The 20774-nt window shown below is 51.9% G+C and overlaps 1 protein-coding gene across 1 annotated transcript; it reads right to left on the bottom strand.

The window, feature by feature from the left end:
- Positions 1 to 935: 935 nt before the first annotated feature.
- itga11b (integrin, alpha 11b) lies at positions 936 to 19995 on the bottom strand. Its single transcript, XM_056599440.1, has 30 exons — positions 19825 to 19995; positions 18126 to 18237; positions 15680 to 15783; positions 15339 to 15430; positions 14719 to 14833; positions 13991 to 14118; positions 13097 to 13245; positions 10661 to 10805; positions 10241 to 10406; positions 9508 to 9578; positions 8503 to 8647; positions 8286 to 8434; positions 7237 to 7380; positions 6670 to 6873; positions 6228 to 6358; positions 5811 to 5983; positions 5473 to 5609; positions 5286 to 5396; positions 4735 to 4820; positions 4296 to 4569; positions 4112 to 4204; positions 3947 to 4023; positions 3759 to 3842; positions 3079 to 3160; positions 2707 to 2820; positions 2418 to 2501; positions 2162 to 2272; positions 1850 to 1948; positions 1541 to 1654; positions 936 to 1283 (listed from the first exon to the last, which is right to left on the bottom strand). Exons 1-30 carry the CDS (start codon positions 19868 to 19870, stop codon positions 1191 to 1193), a joined length of 3633 nt encoding a protein of 1210 aa, XP_056455415.1. The 5' UTR covers positions 19871 to 19995; the 3' UTR covers positions 936 to 1190.
- Between the last annotated feature and the right edge of the window lie 779 nt (positions 19996 to 20774).

Below are 20774 nucleotides of genomic sequence, written 5' to 3'. Positions count from 1 at the left end.
AGAGACAGGTCATTAAGGAGCAGGTAGGGGTTAGACAGGTCATTAAGGATCAGGTAGGGGTTAGACAGTACAGACAGGTCATTAAGGAGCAGGTAGGGGTTAGACAGTACAGAGACAGGTCATTAAGGAGCAGGTAGGGGTTAGACAGTACCGACAGGTCATTAAGGATCAGGTAGGGGTTGGACAGTACAGAGACAGGTCATTAAGGAGCAGGTAGGGGTTAGACAGTACAGAGACAGGTCGGTAAGGAGCAGGTAGGAGTTGGACAGTACAGATATAGGTCTTGACCAAACCTAGAAAAGTCCAACCAGTGCATTTTCAAAATAAAAGCTCTTACCAGATGGTGAGATGTATTTTCTGATATCTTTAATTTTGTCTCAACATTAAGTCATAACGTACCATCTCATATTACGGTGACATGTTTAATCAGAATACTTGCAACACACATATTTCCCACACAGATATTTACACAGGTTCAAGTTCACACAACAAAAGTGCATTAGCTATGTATAAAAAAAACGATAACACAGCGAGTAGCTTCTAGAAGCCTCTAGTGGTTAGTCTATCTAGTAGGTAGAGAGGGTAGGTTCATTGTGGTTAGGCTATTTAAATCCCAGCTGAGGTTCTGGGTTCAATCCCCAAATTCCTCAGTCTACCTGAAGGCATCCTAGAGCAAGATGCGTGTTAATGACCTGTCTCTGTACTGTTTAACCCCTACCTGCTCCTTAATGACCTGTCTCTGTACTGTCTAACCCTACCTGCTCCTTAATGTCCTGTCTCTGTACTGTCTAACCCCTACCGGCTCCTTAATGTCCTGTCTCTGTACTGTCCAACGGTTAGAAAGTACAGAGACAGGTCATGAAAGAGCAGGTAGGGGTCAGACAGTACATACCCAGGTCATTAAGGAGCAGGTAGGGGTTAGACTCTAACCCCTACCTGCTCCTTAATGACATGGGTATGTACTGTCTAACCCCTACCTGCTCCTCCATGGCTTGGTCTAAAGAACAGTTTTCTGTAAGTTCTGAATAGTCTTGTCGATCTACAACAAAGAATGTAAAAAACAACATTCAGACGATATATATAACATAGAAATGTATGCATTATGTGTATAGATATATATCTAGAGGATGACAGGGTTAGGGAGTGCTGGCCCTGAGAGCAGGTAACCTGTAGACTTGAGGACATCTTGACTACAGCAAGTTCTCTGCCATCTTCTCGTTGGTCAACGCCAGCCCCTCCGCCTCCTCTGCTTCCTTCCGGGTCCGCCTCCTGAAAAAACCCAGCTGGAGAGAAGAAGAAGATCCTCAGAACCAGGAAGTTCTGTCTGTTCTAAAAGCTAGCTGGTTCTAAACTAGCTGTTCTTAACGCTATCTGAACCCAAACGGCAGTTGGTTCTAAGCATTAGCGGGTTCTAAGCTCTAGCTGGTTCTAAGCATTAGCGGGCGCTTAAAGCTAGGTGTCAACACTAGCTAATGGCCGGGCCCCTGAGCCTAGCCCCTGAGCCGGGACCCTGAGCAGCCTAATGGAGGACGCGTCTCACCCTCCACAGGAGCAGGACCAGCAGGGCGAGCAGCACCAGTCCTCCGAGCACGCTGCCCAGCACCACCAGCACGGGCAGCTCAGAGAGCAGCTCCTTCCTCAGCCCCAACACCACCTGCACACAGGACAGGGGTCATCAAGAGACAGACAGGGAGAAACAGACAGACAGGTGGGTAGGCAGACAGTTAGGTAGACAGACAGACAGTTAGGTAGACAGATAGTTACGTAGACAGACATACAGCTAGGTAGGTAGCCAGACAGCTCGGTAGGCAGACAGACAGCTAGGTAGGCAGACAGACAGGTAGGTTACCACTCTAGTCGGTCTGTCCTCCTGCAGAAAGCTGCTGCTGGTCAGGTCGAGGTGAAGGTTTGCACACGTCAAGATCTCCAGAGATCGGAACTGCACCTTCTGAGGACAGAGGTCATACATGTCTCAGGGCAATACAAAACCTGTCTCTCCTCTCTAATCCCTCCATCATTCTGTCTCTCCTCCCTCATCTGTCAATCATTCTGTCTCTCAGCCCTCCTTCATTCTGTCTCTCCTCTCCTCCATCATTCTGTATTTTCTCTCCTCCCTCCATCATTCTGCTAATATAAAGTGAGGGAATGTAAAGTGACTCACGGTGGCCAGCGTGTGATGCTGCAGTCTCCCTGAGATGCTGACCTGCACGGTGCTCCTGGCCGCGACACTCAGCCTGCACTCCACAGCCAAACTCCTGCTGTTAGAACGGTTCTGCACACACACACACACACACACACACACACACACACACACACACACACACACACACACACACACACACACACACACACACACGTGTAATCATGTATAAAAGTACAATCCTTCTGAACCATGTCCATGTGTGTGCTTGTGTTACCAGCTGTGGGGTGTGTGTCAGGTCCTCCTCCTTCTCCGTGGTGTGGGCTGTGTGGGCCGGCAGGCTGCACTGACCCCCGCCGGCCTTACGGCCGGTATTACACAACACTGGTTAATAATATATTACAGTAGGACACAACCCTGGTATAAAAAAGCTCAAAATTAACATCATCATCTATATCACTATACTGTGTTTTATAGCGTCTATATGGTGTGTGTATATGGTACCTATACTGTGTACTATAGTATGTACTATAGGGCGTATTTGAGGGTGTAGTAGGGTGTATTACCGGCAGGGTGCTGTAGGAGGTGAGGTTGAGCAGCCGGGTGCCAGACGCAGTCACAGCCCAGACATCCAGACCGAGCAGGAGGTCCGACACGGGAAACATAGCCAGGTTCTGGACCTGCAACCAGAAGCTCAGCCAATCAGAACACTGGACCTGTCCCCTGACAGAGCGACAGTCTCCCCACACACTGGCCTACAGAGCAGGAGGAGCAGCAGGAGGAGCAGGAGGAGGAGCAGGGGGAGCTGGAGGAGCAGAGAGAGCAGGAGGAGCAGGAGAGGAGGAGGCTGTAGATGAGGAGGAGGAGGAGGAGGAGGAGCTGGTTGAACAGGGGGAGGAGGAGGCTGTAGATGAGGAGCAGGAGGAACTGCTTCTCACCTGGTACGTCAGGGTGGTGTCCAGGGAGGATGAGGAAGATGGGGGTGAGGAAGAGATGTCATATTGATGAGAGTCAGGGTGCCTGGAGACAATCACAGGCATGTGTTTGTGAGAGAGTGTGTGTACGCAAGGGGGTGTCTTCAAACCCACAACCTTCATGAGAGGATGACCGAGACTGAATTGCATCATGGGTAGCGTGGTTCTTCTGATATTGTTTTCTTAGAGGGGACATGTGCAGCTACTGACATCAGAGGTGGGAGTATCCACCTAGATGTGTGCTGGATAGATCAATCTACCAGCCTACCCAGTGGACTGTAGCAAACGTTTCTCATCTATTCGTCATACATCTAGGTGGACACGCCCACCTGTCATGTCAGAAGCTGCACATTCATTTTTAAGGCTTGTAATGGCTAATCACACTCACACCTGGTGGTATAATATGTCCCTTTTAAACGGTTGGTTGGTCACAACAAACTGAAACTACAGTTTTCAGCCAAGAGGACATATCTTCTGAAACGCCACTTGACCCACCTCTCCCTGGGGACCAATCAGAGCTGACAAATCTCCCCCCGGTGACCAATCAGAGCTGACCTGACGCGTACAGAGTCGGGTCTGCAGGGTTACCTGGTACCAGGGTTACCTGGTTACCTGGTAATAGGGTTACCTGGTACTAGGGTTACCTGGTGAACAGGAGATCTGCTTCGTACTGTAGAGGAAGGTGGAGATGGTTCATGTTGTCTGCGGGATTCCTCTCAATGCCCTCACTATTTAAAAGACAAAAGCACACACACTCAAGCACACACACTTGTCTGTAATTCTTCATTTAACTAATAGGGGCGGGTGATTGGGTGAGGAAGAAAGGTTTCACCTGCTGGCTTCTATGACGACCTCCATGTGGTCCAGAAACCCCAGGTGGCTGAAGTCAAACTCCACGTGGAAGGACAACTGGGAGGAGAGAGGAGACAAACCACATCCCATAGATGGACATCTGTGTGCACAGACATCTGAAGACCACCATGGGGGCGGGACCTACCTGCGCCCTGGACCTCATGAATGGAGCACTGATGTTACAGCTCCTCTGATTGGCCAGCTCAGCGTGACACTCTATCTGGAGATCTGATTGGTCCTGGCAGGAGGGAGGAGTCTCTTAGATCAAGAGATAGAGCTATAGATCGTTGTACAGACCGGGGCAGCCTGGTTGTCGTGGTAACGGTTACCTTGACGAGGATGCTGGAGAGGACCAGGTTGGGGGAGTGGCGGAGGTGTAGCGCAGCGCCGAAGGCGTTCTCCCCGAGGTTCTCCAGACGGCCGTAGACCACCAGCCTCCGACGGCTCGACTCCACCACCCTCACAGAGGCACGCTCCGCCCCAGACGCCGGGCCACCCCGCCCCGAGACACCGCCTCCCTGTGCTGTGACCCCCCCTTTCTGTTCTGGGCCCGCCCCCTGCTGGCGGCACAGGGCAGGATGCCCTTTCACACCACAGAACTGGCTGCCATGGAAACAGGATTATTATCACAGGTTTTGGTGTTTGAGTGTGTGTGTGTGTGTGTGTGTGTGTGTGTGTGTGTGTGTGTGTGTGTGTGTGTGTGTGTGTGTGTGTGTGTGTGTGTGTGTGTGTGTGTGTGTGTGTGTGTGTGTGTGTGTGTGTGTGTACCTGAGTGTGAGCAGGTCTGAGTGTGCGTGGAGGACCAGGTCAGGCCGGCAGCTCTCCTCATGCTCACAGCCATTCCAGAAGGGGAGCTAGGGAGAGAGGGGAGGGGCCACATAGTAGAGGCTCTAGTGATGTCACTAAGGGGAGGAGCTAGGGCGAGAGGGGAGGGGCCACAGAGTAGAGGCTCTAGTGATGTCACTAAGGGGACGAGCTACAGAGAGAGGGGAGGGGCAACAGAGTAGACGCTCTAGTGATGTCACTAAGGGGAGGAGCTACGGAGAGAGCGGATGGGCAACACAGGGGAAGCTCTAGTGATGTCACTAAGGGGAGGAGCTACAGAGAGAGGGGATGGGCAACAGAGGGGAAGCGCTGGTGATGTCACTAAGGGGAGGAGCTACGGAGAGAGGGGATGGGCAACAGAGGGGAAGCTCTGGTGATGTCACTAAGGGGAGGAGCTACGGAGAGAGGGGACGGGCAACAGAGGAGAGGCTCTAGTTGTGAAGTCGCTAATAGGTGCTTGTGATTGGCTGGTCAGCTTAAAGGTCGGGCCTCACCTCAGTCCTCAGGACGGAGGGCCAGTCGGGGTCCAGGACTGTCCCGTCGTCGGGGGTCTGCAGGCCGGTCTCCGTGACGACCAGGATGGGCCGGCCATAGTCAGGGGTCTCCTGGGGCGGGGGGGAGAGTGTGACCACGAGCTCACCTGGAGGGAGAGGCTTCACCTGGGCTGTAGTGTCGTCTCACCTGAACAGAGAAGCTGATTGGCCGACAGAGCTCTTGTCCAGGAAGGAGGGAGAGCAGCAGCAACCTGTCCTCTGATTGGTCCAGAACTGCCCGGGGGGGGACCCGCCTCTCGTCCAGACCCAAAGACACCCAAACACCTGAGGGCGGAGCCACAGGTCAGGTGACGACTAACTCCAGGTGTGTGTGGATTTAGCACGCACACCCAAACACACACACACACACACACTCACAAAAATACACACACACACACACACACACACACACACACACACTGTGAAGCTATATGTTCAGCTGGCATGTGCTGCCATGTGCTTGCTATCTCCATGGCGACGACTCACCCACTGGGGCGGAGGTGGGGGTGGGGGCGGGGGCGGCGGTCCGGGCCAGCAGACAGACGGACAGCGACATGCAGCTCACCTCCCTGCCCCCCCGCTGGCAGTCCTTATGGAACAGGTTCACCTTCTCAGGTTCAAAGGTCACCCTGGAGCTGATCCGCAGCACACTGCGAGACCTGCTCACACACACACACGCACACGGGCACGCACACACACACACACAAACAAACACACAAACACACGGGCATACGCACGGGGACACGTACACACACAAGGGGACACACACACATGCGCAGACACACACAGGCACATACACACACACACACACACACACACACACACACACACACACATTACTAAACTCCCTCTCCCACTGATGAGGTGACGGCCTACATGGTGACTGGTGATTGGTTAACGAACCAGATTGTGGCCACGCCCCCCAGCGCCCCCACAGACAGGTCCACCAGCCCGTCTGCGTTCAGGTCCAGGACCCCGTGGAGACTGAGACCCAGGTACTGCAGACCGGACCCCAGGGAGACCGCCGAGATCCTCTACAGAGACACAGGGGGGCCGACAGAGAGACACACAGGCAGGTAGACAGACACACAGACAGACAGGGAGGCAGACAGACACAGACAGACAGGGAGGCAGACAGACAGACAGACAGGGAGGCCGACAGACAGACAGGGAGGTAGGCAGGCAGACAGACACCCAGACAGGTAGGCAGACAGACTGAGTAAGTACCCAACAAGGATGAATACCAACAACGGTAATTAAACTCACTATCTACATCATGAGATATAATCACTGTATAGAGATAGAGATATATCTGTATATCTATAGATCTATCCACCATCTGTACCTGTCTGTATTTCTTCTGGATGCGGTCTCTCTTTCCGTAGAAGACGTAGACCGCCCCCTGGTGGTCGTCCTCCAGTGGCGCGCCCACCACCAGCTCGCTCCAGCCGTCCCCGTTCATGTCGGGGATGGGGGCGAGGGCGGAGCCTAGCCGGGCGTTCTGGGCGTGCTCCGACCCCTCCAGCACCCCCTGGTGGACCAACGTTCCCTGCAGCCACAGGGGGAGGGGCCGGTTGGACTAGTCTAGTTACTATGGGCTAGTCTGGGCTAGTCTGTTCTGGTCTAGTGTAGTCTGGTGTAGTCAGGGCTAGTCTAGTCTGGTCTAGTATATGGGAAATAGTCAGGGCTACTCTAGTCTGGTCAGTGTAGCGTGGTATAGTCAGGGCTAGTCTAGTCTGGTCTGGTCTAGTTTAGCGTGGTATAGTCAGGGCTAGTCTAGTCTGGTCTAGTGTAGCGTAGTATAGTCAGGGCTAGTCTAGTCTGGTCTGGTCTAGTCTGGTCTGGTGTAGTCTGGTCTAGGGGATCATCAGGTTGTCCTGATGGTTCTGGCTCCTCCTCTCCTCAGACCCACCTGGGCGCTGAGGGCCCACATGTACACGCGGCCTCTCTCCCAGCCCTGGCAGTAGTACATGGGCGCGGCCACCAGGAGGACGTCTGTGTCTCCGTCCCCGTCCAGGTCCACCGACGCCAGCTCACTGCCGAAGTACGAGCCGATCTGAAGGAGAGGAGGAGAGAGGTGGAGAGGACAGAGGGGAGGAAGAGGAGAAGAATAGAGGAGGAGAGGAGGAGAGTAGGAGAAGAGTAGTGGAGGAGAGGAGGAGAAGGAGAGAGGAGGAGAGGAGTAGAAGGAGAGGAGAAGGAGAGGAGAAGGAAAGAGGAGGAGGAGAGAGTAAGTGTCAGCTATCTATTGACAGGGACTCTACATCTAACCCTATCATCTGTGGACATCAAAAAGATCAACGGTTCCAAACTTAATATGTAATTCAGTAGACAAACTGGCAGCTAAGAGACCAGTTTAGTCAAACTCAGGCCCTGTCCACACGGAAACGATTTTTGTTTAAAAACGCAGAAGTCTTGTAAGTTTGGGCCGACCGTCCAGACGGATCTGGCGTTTTGGGTACCTGCAAACAGACTTTTTTGAAACCAGGACCCAGGGTGAAAAAGAGAAAAAGCCCACCTGCGTTTTGGTATTAGGTTTTGTGTGGACGCCAGATAGGCAAACGATGACATCATCGCCCTCCCGCCAGCGGGGCAACACAGAATTTCCGTCTGATTTGTTTTTGTTTGATTTGATTTGTATTTAGCTTTAAATACAGCCCTCTAAGTAAATTGTATTACTAACTGTACATTAAAAAGTATTTTCTGTATTTTCTGCAGAAGAAGAAGAAGTTCCGCCTTGTACTCTTATTTTTTTGGTGCCAAGGAAAACAGGGCCTCAGTCTAATCCTTTGTCCCAGCAGATGCGTTTGGAGGAGAGGTTGCTATGGTTTCCTGTTGTCTCTGATGTGTGTGGAGGAGAGGTTGCTATGGTTACCTGTTGTCCCAGCAGAGTGTGGAGGGGAGGTTCCTGTGGCTACCTGTTGTCCCAGCAGAGTGTGGAGGGGAGGTTGCAATGGTTACCTGTTGTCCCAGCAGCGAGTGGAGGATGCTGAGGTGCCCGGTGTTCTTCATGGTGAACACGATCACCTTCCCCGTGTGGTTGAACCTCGGGGCCCCGGCGACGTACAGCTGCCTCCTCCGGGCCGTTACCATGGAGCCCACCGCGTAACCTAGGAGCAGAGCGCCGTCAGTGTGAGTGACAGTATCCCTCCTCCACCCCCACTGCCCCCTCCCTTACCCAGGTAGGCGGCGTGGTTCTGCAGGCTCTCAGGGAACTCCTCCAGGTAGGACGAGCGCGGGGGGATGACCTTCCCTTTGGGGGTCTCTTTCAGCACCGCCCCATTCCAGTCGTAGGCCCCCACCGCCCCCACCAGCACCCCGTCCTGCAGGGTCAAAGGTCAGCCTTCATCCACTCATACGTTGACATCATTCTGCACATTCTTCTGATCAACGTTTCCATGGAAACATTGTAATCCTGTTGAGCCGTGGAGCAGATGTCTCCTCCAGACCGAGACCTTGGAGTGGGGACACAGAGAGCTGCCAGGCGCGTCCTGAAGGCTTCTGGACTCTGTGCAGACGAGCTCAGAGAGTCAGAAGATCCTCATGATTAATTTTTTTTTTCTTTTATTTCAATGGTGGCTGTGGAGCCAGGATCCATAACTCCAGCGGCAGGCTGTTGGACGGCAGCAGGACTGAGGTAAGAGGAGCCTTCTCTTCTCTCATGGAACGCTGTCAACTCAGATCCTTCTGTCACATTTAAACCTGTTTTTCCGCTGAGGAAACTATTTTTCCATGAAACAGAGCAGTGATATAACTCCAGGAAAAACACTCTGTTTCCACCCGCTGAAGGGAAGACTTCTGAACTGTTTATTCTGTTTCTGCCTGTGTAGCCACTGTCTAACCCCTACCTGCTACTTAATGACCTGCCTCTATATTCACTTTCCAACCCTGACCTTCCCTGCAATGACCTGTCTCTGTTCTGTCCTCCCCCTACCTGCCCTTAATGACCTGTCTCTGTACTGTCCAACCCCTACCTGCTCCTTAGAGACCTGTCTCTGTACTATCCAACCCCTACCTGCTCTTTAATGACCTGTCTCTAGACTGTCTAACCCCTATCTGGTCCCTGATGATCTGTCTCTGTACTGTCTAACCCCTACCTGCTCCTTAACGACCTGTCTCTGTACCGTCTAACCCCTCCCTACCTGCTCCTTAGTGACGTATCTCTGTACTGTCTAACCCCTACCTGGACAAGGTGGGAGGAGAAACCAGCCTGGGCCATCTGCAGTCCAAACTTCCTCCCCTCACTGTTGGTTCCTAAACCAAGCAGGAAAACAGAACAAGACACAAGAAAACAACAAGACACAACAACACAACAAGACATAACACAAAAAAAAAAAAACAAACACAACAACACAACAAGACACAACAACACAACAAGACCCAACACAACCAGACACAACAACACAACAAGAAAACACAACAAGACATAACAATTAAATACTCATGCTTCTCCCTTTGATAGCGAACATTCCTTCATAATTAACAAGACCAGACTGCTGAGTCACAGGATACCATGCTATGTACACAGCTATCGCTACCAGCTAGGCGACACCTCGCTAATGCTAACAACAACATGTTTACAGACATCTTGCTAATGCTAACAGCTAACAGACACCTTGCTTATGCTCATAACTGAAAGCTAACAGATATCTTGCTAATGCTAACGCTAAAAGCTCACAGACACCTTGCTAACGCTAACAGACACCTCGCTAAAACTAACACTAACAGCTAACAGACACCTTGCTAATGCTTACAGCTAGCAGCCACCTCGCTAATGCTAACAACTGAATGCTAACAGAAATCTTGCAAATGCTAAAGCTAACAGCTGACAGCTGACATAACAGCCAACAGACAACGTGCAAACGCTCACATCTAACAGACACTTTGCTAATGCTAAGGCTAATGCTACTGCTCACCTTCTATGGAGAACATCCTCTCTCCCAGCGCCTCCACGATGTCCTTCAGCGCCGACTCGTCCGAGACCTTGAAGAAGTGCTGGTCCTCAGGGTCGCTCGCCAGGAGGCGGATCTCCTTCAAGAAGGATGCGGGGTCTATCCCCAGACGGGTGTAGCTCCCCAGGACCTGAGGAGGACCCCTCATCATCATCATCATCATCATCATCATCAACATCACAACAGGGTCCTAAACCTCGGCGAGAGAGAGAGACAGACAGAGAGAGAGAGAGAGAAAGACAGACAGACAGACAGACAGACAGACAGACAGACAGACAGACAGACAGACAGACAGACAGACAGATGGAGAGAGAGAGAGACAGACAGAGAGAGAGTGAGAGAGACAGACAGAGAGAGAGTCAGACAGACAGTGGGAGGACTCACAGCGATGGCGTACGTGGTGATGTTGGCCTTCCTGCTCAGCTCGACGGCCCGTGGCAGCTCGGCGGAGTCATGTGACTCTCCGTCCGTGATGACGATCATCACCTTCTTGGCGCCGCGCCGCCCGCCACGCGCAAACGCCTCCTGTCTGGAACACACACACCGTGACCTCCATGACCCCCGACCCCACACTCCTGACCCCACACTCCTGACCCCAATCCTCATGTCCCCTGACCCCCACCCTCCTGACCCCTACCCTCCTGACCCTCCTGACCCCTGACCTTCCTGACCCCAACCCATGACCCCAACCCTCCTGACCCCTGACCCCAACCCTCCTGTCCCCTGACCCCAACTCTCCTGACCCCTGACCCCAACCCTCCTGTCCCTTGACCCCAACCCTCCTGACCCCCACCCTCCTGACACCAACCCTCTTGACCCCTGACCCCAACCCTGACCCCCTGTTCTGTGTTCAGTGTCGCTGCGTGCGTCGCTGGCTGCTCACGGCTCTCATCACCGTGCAACCTTCACTACCGTGCTCTTGGGGTTCTAAGGCTTCAGTGCCTCTGGGGTTCTAAGGCTTCAGTATTGGCTCTGGGGGTTCCAGAGCCCATTTCAGACCAAAGATTTGCCTCGCAACGACTTGCAACGAGACTGTTTTGGAACGTCGCAGGGGAAAAGTTGCAGCAGTGTGAACTGGTCATTGCAGCGCGGCTGATGCCGTTGCAATGAGTCGCAAGGAGTCGCGAGAGATTAAACATGTCAAATCGCCATGTCCAGTTTTAGAACACAACGACGGAGCTATTTCTCTTCAGCCAATCAGGACACAACACAGAACAACTTGTACGTCACAGCCTTACTCCGTCCCAGTCCCGTACTGTCCACAGTACACATTAGCTATAACAGTTGTTATGGTTACATGTGGCCATTCCAGAATGCCCCCATTCAGACACCTTTCAGTAGGCCTACCGCCATTCCGATAGTCTACCAATAAGTGGCACCAACTTCAGGTCAACATTGGGGGTCATAAATATTTTGTTCAAATGTGTTCAACCAAAAGATAGCCATTTCAACATTATTTATCTGTCACTTATTTGATGAATTCCAAATGTTGGTTGTGATGATGTATGAAATAACCCATTCCATCAATTGACGACTGCATTTTACAAGTGTGTTACGAGTGGCGGCTGGCAGGGCATGCACTCATTTAACATGCCCTGGGAATGTATAAATATTCTATGAAACTTAAAACTTTATTCGTTAGAGTTGGATTTAAACTCAATGCAGGACCACTATTGGAGTGGATTGGACGAACATTTGAACAAAATTAATTCTTTTGAGTGCTGCGGCAGAACGAATCACGGAATGGCCGCAGTATCGGCCCAAAGGAATAGGCCCACAATACGCTTTACAAAGGAGAAAGGCGAGAATATAGCTAGACCCACCCCTCTACACACAAATTCTCGAAGGGGATCAATAAAAATAAAACAACAGTTTTTGCCCAAAGAAATCTCTCTACAAAGATTGGCGTAGGACCCTGTTTCTGCCGCTGAAGTAGGCCTACCTAAACCCCCCGGACCTACTTGTCCGGGAGGGTAAATCTGGGAGCTAGCTCAAGCAACCTAATCGCAAACCTAAGTTAGGCTACTTTTTAGCCTGATGCTGATGTTGTTGCGGCTCTCAGCTGTGCCAGAGCGTTCACAGTTGCTAGGGAAACCACCTGACGTCACAGCAGTGTGAACTGCCCAGTTTTAGAACGTTGCAGCCCGTCTCGTCGCAAGGAGTCTGGGGGTTCTAAGACTTCAGCACCTCTGAGGTTCTAAGGCTTTAGTACTGTGCTCTGTGGGCTCTTTTGGTTCTAACCCTGCGTTCACACCAAAAGATGCAAAAAGTTGACGCGCGTTCGTGATCCCATTCAAAGTGAATGTAGAGACGCGTTGCTGCTTTGCTGCCGCAGCATTTGCTGCCGAGAAAACGGGCAGCAAAACTTGATTTGCGGCACGTCAAAATCTGATTTGCGGCGCAGCATGCCCGTCCTGCCCGCTGCCGGGCACGGTGCGAAGGGCGCGTTCACGTATTTGCGGCGCGTCAAATGCTGCTCGAGTTGAAATATTGCAACTTTTGACGCGCCGCAAAACCTTTGACGCGCCGCAAAACTTTTGACGCGCCGCAAAACTTGATTTGACGCGCCGCAAAACTCAGGCGTCAACGCGTTCGGGCAGCAAATGCATCTTTTGGTGTGAACGCAGGGTAAGGCTTCAGGACCTCTGGGAGTTCTAAGGCTTCAGGACCTCTGGGGTTCTAAGGCTTCAGGGCTCTGTGGGTTCTCAGGCTTCAGGGCCTCTGGGAGTTCTAAGGCTTCAGGACTTCTGGGGTTCTAAGGCTTCAGGGTTCTGTGGGTTCTAAGGCTTCAGGGCTCTGTGGGTTCTAATGCTTCAGTACCGGGCTTTGTTGATCCCGAGGGCGGTGCGCGTCTCCTCTCCTCCTCGCTGCTCGATGCTACGTGCCGCCGCCACCACCTCCTCCACCGTCTGGAAGTCGCTTAGCGCAAACTCATGCACCACCCGGGAGCCGTACTGCACCACCCCCACCTAGGAACACAACACAACAACACCTAGGAACACACAACAGACCACCTAGTACACACAACAGACCACCACCTAGTACACACAACACACCACCTAGTACACACAACACAACGACACCTAGTACACACAACACAACAACACATAGTACACACAACACACCACCTAGTACACACAACACACCAACACCTAGTACACACAACACAACAACACCTACACACAACAGACAACCACCTAGTGCACACAACAGACCACCATCTAGTATACCCCCCCCACCTGAGCCCAGCCCGGGCCGTCCACCACCCACACGGGTGCTAGGTAGCCCCGGCTATGTGGCATGTAGCACTGCTGACGTATCACCAGTGGTATGTGTTCATCTTATCGCTGTCCTGTACTCCTGCTGTGACCCACATCACTGTCTGGGATCAGCATCATATACTATTGTCAACTAGCATGGAACGCATGGACTGGTGGATAAATCATCCGCCCGGACTGGACTCAACCAGATGTGTGGAGGACAGACTGGGACGAGGAGCAGCTGGTGTTCATAAGACAGACGACTCGGTCGAGTTAGAAACAGGAAGCTCTGCTTACAGACAGGATGTGTGGACCTGCTGCCAACCGCCACATGCAGTATAAGATTCATTCTGATGTGGCTGAAAGTTTCATTTGACCGTTCTTAGTTCAGATGTTTGAGGGTCCACCACCCTGACTGTAAGACCCTCCTCACACATTGGGAACAGTCTAGTACCTGGGTCTGCCCCCGGCCCATGTAGAACTTCTCCAGGATCTTGATGAGGAAGTTCTGCACCTCGTACCAGGGGTAGATGGAGTTGGAGCCGTCCACGACGATCACGATGTCCATGAACGTCTCACACCCTGGGGAGAAAACACACCTCACTGTCTGATAAAGACTGAGCTAGGCTAGGCTAGGTGGTGTGATAGTAGACTGAGCTAGGCTAAGCTAGGTGGTGTAATAGTAGACTGAGCTAGGCTAAGCTAGGTGGTGTAATAGTAGACCGGTTAGTTTCCCTTTAACCAGAGGAGGTGGTAGTTACTCTAGAATAGTTAGCCCCTTCAACCAGAGGAGGCGGTTGTTACTCTAGACTAGTTAACCCCTTTATCCAGAGGAGGTGGTAGTTACTCTAGACTAGTTAACCCTTTAACCAGAGGAGGTGGTAGTTACCTTAGACTAGTTAACCCCTTTAACCAGAGGAGGTAGTAGTTACTCTAGACTAGTTAACCCCTTTAACCAGAGGAGGTGGTAGTTACTCTAGACTAGTTAACCCTTTAACCAGAGGAGGTGGTAGTTACTCTAGACTAGTTAACCCTTTTAACCAGAGGAGGTGGTAGTTACTCTAGTTAACCCCTTTAACCAGAGGAGGAGGTAGTTACTCTAGACTAGTTAACCCCTTTAACCAGAGGAGGTGGTAGTTACTCTAGACTAGTTAACCCCTATAACCAGGCGGTGGTAGTTACTCTGCAGTGCGGGTGCGATGGTGCTGGAGAACTTGAAGTTGCGTCCGATGCGAGAGCACATCCCGGTGCTGTAGAAGGAGCTGCCGCACTCATGAGACCAGAGGGGCCCGCAGGTCTGAGGACAGAGACACACACTGAGACCAGAGGGGCCCCATGAGACAGAGGGGCCCGCAGGTCTGAGGACAGAGACACACACTGAGACCAGAGGGGCCCCATGAGACCAGAGGGGCCCGCAGGTCTAAGGACAGAGACACACACTGAGACCAGAGGGGCCCCATGAGACCAGAGGGGCCCGCAGGTCTGAGGACAGAGACACACACTGAGACCAGAGGGGCCCCATGAGACCAGAGGGGCCCCATGAGACCAGAGGGGCCCGCAGGTCTAAGGACAGAGACACACACTGAGACCAGAGGGGCCCCATGAGACCAGAGGGGCCCCATGAGACCAGAGGGGCCCCATGAGACCAGAGGGGCCCGCAGGTCTGAGGATAGAGACACACACTGAGACCAGAGGGGCCCCATGAGACCAGAGGGGCCCGCAGGTCTGAGGACAGAGAGGCCGTCCGTCCCATCGCCCCGCACCCCGCCACACCACGGCTGCTGGTTGCTATGGTTACTCACCACGAAGCTCTGGTCCTTGGGGTTGGAGGTCAGGGACAGCCCCAGCTTCATGTGCTCCTTCCGCTCCGAGACATCGGGCAGCGACACGCGCCCTGAGCCCCGAGGAGAGACAGAAGAACAGCCCAGACATCACGCCAACATCTCCCCACACCTTAAAGGACATTGAGGTCAACGTGAGCTTTACAGAATATCCCGACCCTGACCCCGACCCCTGACCCCGACCCGACACACACACACACACACACACACACACACACACCACACACACACACACCACACACACACACACACACACACACACACACACACACACACACACACACTGTGTCTGTGAGAGGTACCCAGGTGAAGTCTGGAGCAGTTCTTCCGGACGTCCAGAGGACAGCGGTACACGTCTCCGGTCTGCTGCCCGTCGCTGGACTCCAGCGGCGCTCCAACCAGCAGCCTGCACACACAAGTCCACCGTTAGAGCCCCACAGCATCCTCTAACCCAGAGCTCCAACCGTATCAGCCCCACCTCCCAGAACTCTAACCCTAACTCTAACCCTAACTCTGACCCTAACTCTGACTCTAACCCATAACTCTAACCTCCAACCACTAACTCTCACCCCTAACTGTAACCCATAACTCTAACCTCTAACCCCTAACCCTAACCTCTGACTCTCACCTCTAGCCCCTAACTCTGACCTTAACTCTTACAAGAACTCCAGACTATTCTATTTGGTATTTAAAGGTTGTATCAGCAATTCTAGGCGAAACATAAATGATCACATTCATCTGATCATCCCTCAGAATCCGCTAGCTGCCCTCCCCATAAGCAGGCTGTCAACAGCAGGCGTCACTTCAAGGAGCCTATGCTCCGAGATCGTACACAAAAACACATGGTACCACCAACCACTCAAAACCAAAATAAATAGTATTCAAACCAATCACCGACAAGGGGTGGTTGTTGTGGGGTTTTGCGCTGTGTTCATGGTCGTTTTTTTGGATGCACGAATCACGGAAGGGAGGGGAGATCTGTTTGTTTGGGATCTCGCTTCAAATACCAACAGAAGTGACGTCCCCCAACATCGCTGATACAACCTTTAAGTGCTTTTGAGTCTCAGCCTTCATTGTTCTGTACTGTCATCATTTGTGTTGTGGTTACTGCTGAGCAGGGCCTGCTGTAAGAAGGTTCGCCCAACAAACAACAGCGAGAGCGTTAAGGTCTGGGGGCCAGAGACGGCTTCAGACACATTAAGAGGACTGATGGTTCCTGTCACATCATTAAAGCCCGGTCTGGACAGCAGCTTCTGGGAACACAGAGGATCCACATTCCACACAGCCTGCATCATTGCGTCGTACCTCCAATCATCTAACCCTGCTCCGCGCGCATCAAAGAGCCTAAGCTCCTAACCACATCCCAGCCCCGGCCCCCGTCTGCCATCACTTCCCCCCTCAGCAGGGAGCCAGGCATCTGGGGGTCAGAGACGACCAGGGGCCTCAGGGGGGAGGGAGCCGTCTCCCGGCTCCTGGGGACCGGGGGGGAGGAGCAGTTTCCTTGAGACACGTCTGTCCCCAATGGGGAGTCCGTTCCCCTGGGGCTCTTATTATCAGTCGCGCTACGAGGCCGCTCACTACGAGGCCGGGGCCACTGGCAGACGCCAGTGGCCCCGGCCTCGTAGTGAGCGACCTCGTAGCTAGACTGATGCTGGGATGCTCACAACAGGGTTGTGCGCTCTGGCGCGCTGCTCTGGAATGCCGCTCAGCCCAGGCAGGAAACTATGTGATAACATGTCCCAGATGATTTCGACTAGTACGTACTTTAGAAAATGCGGATTTTCATGAAACTGACAAGCCTAGCCCACTGTGGCCAGCCTTAACAATCAGACGTTTTATAAATAGTTCTTACAGAATGTGCTTCGCCAAACGACGAAACAAACAGACGACAGTATTCCCAAAGGACCACACAGAGTAACCCCTCCTCTAGTGGCCCGGTGCACCTCTGAGGCGCCGAGTCAGGGTTAGGGGACCAGAGGGGGAGGGTTAGGGTGAGGGTGAGGGTGAGGATAATGGTTAGGGACCAGGAAAAGAGGGTGAGGGTGAGGGTGAGGGTGAGGGTGAGGGTGAGGTTGAGGGTCAGGTTAGGGTGAGGGTGAGGGTGAGGGTGAGGGTGAGGGTGAGGGTTAGGGTGAGGTTGAGGGTTAGGGTGAGGGTGAGGTTGAGGGTTAGGGTTAGGAGACCAGAGGAAGAGGCTCCTCCCGTGAGCAGCAGAGAACAAAACCAGTCCTCTGTTGTTCCTACAGACGCTTCATGTCCTGAAGCGATGCAGACAAGTAGGATTTAACGATGGAGGAGGACTGAGACTGGAGTGAATGTGAAAGAAGGTTCAGACCGGTGAAAACATCATTACACACACACACACACACACACACACACACACACACACACACACACACACACACACACACACACACACACACACACACACACACACACACACACACACACACACACATAGTTTCCAGACGCTTGTCAGCCTCAGGAGGGAGCAGAATATTTTCCACATATTTACCTTCAAATAGTTAGGAACCTCTAGGACAGACAGACAGGTAGTCAGACAGACAGACAGACAGACAGGAAGGTAGTCAGACAGGCAGACTGATAGGTAGTCAGACAGACAGACAGACAGACAGACAGACAGACAGACAGACAGACAGACAGACAGACAGGTAGCCAGAAAGACAGGTAGGTAGTTAGGTAGTCATTCAGACAGACAGACAGGGAGTCAGACAGACAGGTATGTACCAGGGCCGCCCCCCCGCCATGTGCTGCTGGACCGTGTATCCGAACTGCGTCCCCGGGGGGCCGCGGTGCAGCCCGGCACGGGTCGGGTGGAAGACGAAGGCCAGAGGAAGATCTACAACACAGAGGGGAGGGGTTACTAGGCAAACACACCCCAGACCTGTCCAATCAGAGAGCTCCAGCCAGGTACATCACATCACATCTATCCTGGTCACTACATACCGGGTTCTGTCCCCTGTGACCCGGACATCTTTCTCTACACACCGGGTTCTGTCCCCTGTGACCCGGACATCTCTCTCTACAGACAGGGTTCTGTCCCCTGTGACCCGGACATCTCTCCCTCTACAGACAGGGTTCTGTCCCCTGTGACCCGGACATCTCTCTCTCTACAGACAGGGTTCTGTCCCCTGTGACCCGGAATCTCTCTCTACAGACAGGGTTCTGTCCCCTGTGACCCGGACATCTCTCTCTCTACAGACAGGGTTCTGTCCCCTGTGACCCGGACATCTCTCTCTACAGACAGGGTTCTGTCCCCTGTGACCCGGACATCTCCCTCTACAGACAGGGTTCTGTCCCCTGTGACCCGGACATCTCTCTCTACAGACAGGGTTCTGTCCCCTGTGACCCGGACATCTCTCTCTACAGACAGGGTTCTGTCCCCTGTGACCCGGACATCTCTCTCTCTACAGACAGGGTTCTGTCCCCTGTGACCCGGACATCTCTCTCTACAGACAGGGTTCTGTCCCCTGTGACCCGGACATCTCTCCTGCACCACGTTGAGGTGAGGCTAGAATGAAACAGGTGGACTGTGCTGGCTTCTGATTGGCTGACACCAAGCCGTGACTGGGTCACTATAAGTAAACCTCTCCCTCCCTGTCCTCCTCTCCTTCCATCCCTATCCTCCTCTCCCTCCCTATCCTCCTCTCCCTCCCTATCCTCCTCTCCTGCCTCCTTCCCTCGAGGGACGAGTTATGAAGCCAGATAAACATCACTAAACGGGTTTGTTTCACATTACCCCTATCCCATCATCAAGGAAAACACTCTCAGACCGTTATGGGCTAATGCTGGTTCAGAGAGAGGGAGAGAGAGAGAGAGAGAGAGAGAGAGAGAGAGAGAGAGAGAGAGAGAGAGAGAGAGAGAGAGAGAGAGAGAGAGAGAGAGAGAGAGAGAGAGAATAACCATCTGTATCTCTTCCTCTCAACTCAATATAATTCAATTCCAAAGTTGCACCAATATTGATTATACTAAACAGTTTAGCGATACATTGTACAAAGAGATGTTCTGAATTATGAAGGCAGGATTCCACTACAATAATAATACATTAAGGCTTGTTACCTGGACTACTCATCATCACTACTATAACTACCACTACTATTATAACTAATACCATTACTACTAATACTACTACATTAAAATAACTACTACTTCTTCATCACCATAACTACTACCACTACTAAATTACCATAACTACCACTAAATACTACTACAACTACTATTATAACTACTACTAGTATAACTACTTGTAATATTAATACTACCATAACTATTACTAATACTACGATAACTACTACTACTACTATAACTAATACCATTACTACTACTACACAAATCCTATTTATTCTACTACTACTACTACTACCAGTATCACTACCACTACTTCTACTACCACAATACTACCATACTACCACAATATTCTTCCTACCTGGCAGCAGGCTGCAGATCCACATGGTGAGAAAGGAGTAGTCCATGCCTGCGGAGTGTTTGTAGAGAGTGCGATCTGTGTGAATGGAAGTGTATCTGGTATATGTGTGTGCATGAAAGAGTGTGTATGAGTGTGAATTAGACTATGTGATAGAGTGGGTGTTCTGAATGGGTGGGTGCGTGTGTGTGTGTGTGTGTGTGTGTGTGTGTGTGTGTGTGTGTGTGTGTGTGTGTGTGTGTGTGTGTGTGTGTGTGTGTGTGAGTTGGGATTTATTTGCGGTAAACTGAGTTTGTTTGAAGACTGATTGAGAGGGAGGAGTCAACAAACACTACAACAATACTAATAATTATACTTTAATATAAAGTATTGTTACAAATAAATAAATACACATATATATCATATATATAAACACAAACACAAACACCCACACCCACACACACACACACACACACTAGTAACCATACTTTACATTAAAGTACAATTATCTAATGCCAAATTATGCCGTGTTCTTTCCTACAGCGATCGAACTTTACCTGTAAGCCTAAACTAGACGGGCTGCCGGCGCCCCCCAGAGGCGACCCAAAGCAACACAAGTAAATAAATAAACACAGACATGTCTCCGTCACTGGTTTTTACATTTAAGTTATTAACCAAATGGACGCAGGCGGCACCTGATATCAGCTACACAATCCTATCACACACTCACCCTACAACCAACCCAAGACTACACCTACCTGTCAGGCCACAACCACCTGAACAGACCACACCAATCTGTAAAGACCCAACCCACCTGTACAGACCACACCCACCTGTACAGATCACACCCACCTGTACACACCCCCTCCAGCTGTCCAAGATGGCGTCGACTCCCCCTGCAGAGCTGTGGTCACGCTGATCCCCACTGACCACAGTGGACCCAGAGGACAGAGCCTCTGGCCTCACCCTCACCC

The sequence above is a fragment of the Gadus chalcogrammus genome, chromosome 9 (assembly GCF_026213295.1).
Source record: "Gadus chalcogrammus isolate NIFS_2021 chromosome 9, NIFS_Gcha_1.0, whole genome shotgun sequence".
NCBI lineage: Eukaryota > Metazoa > Chordata > Actinopteri > Gadiformes > Gadidae > Gadus > Gadus chalcogrammus.
Note: the sequence above shows the minus strand (reverse complement) of the source record. Positions and strands in the feature narration are given on the sequence as shown.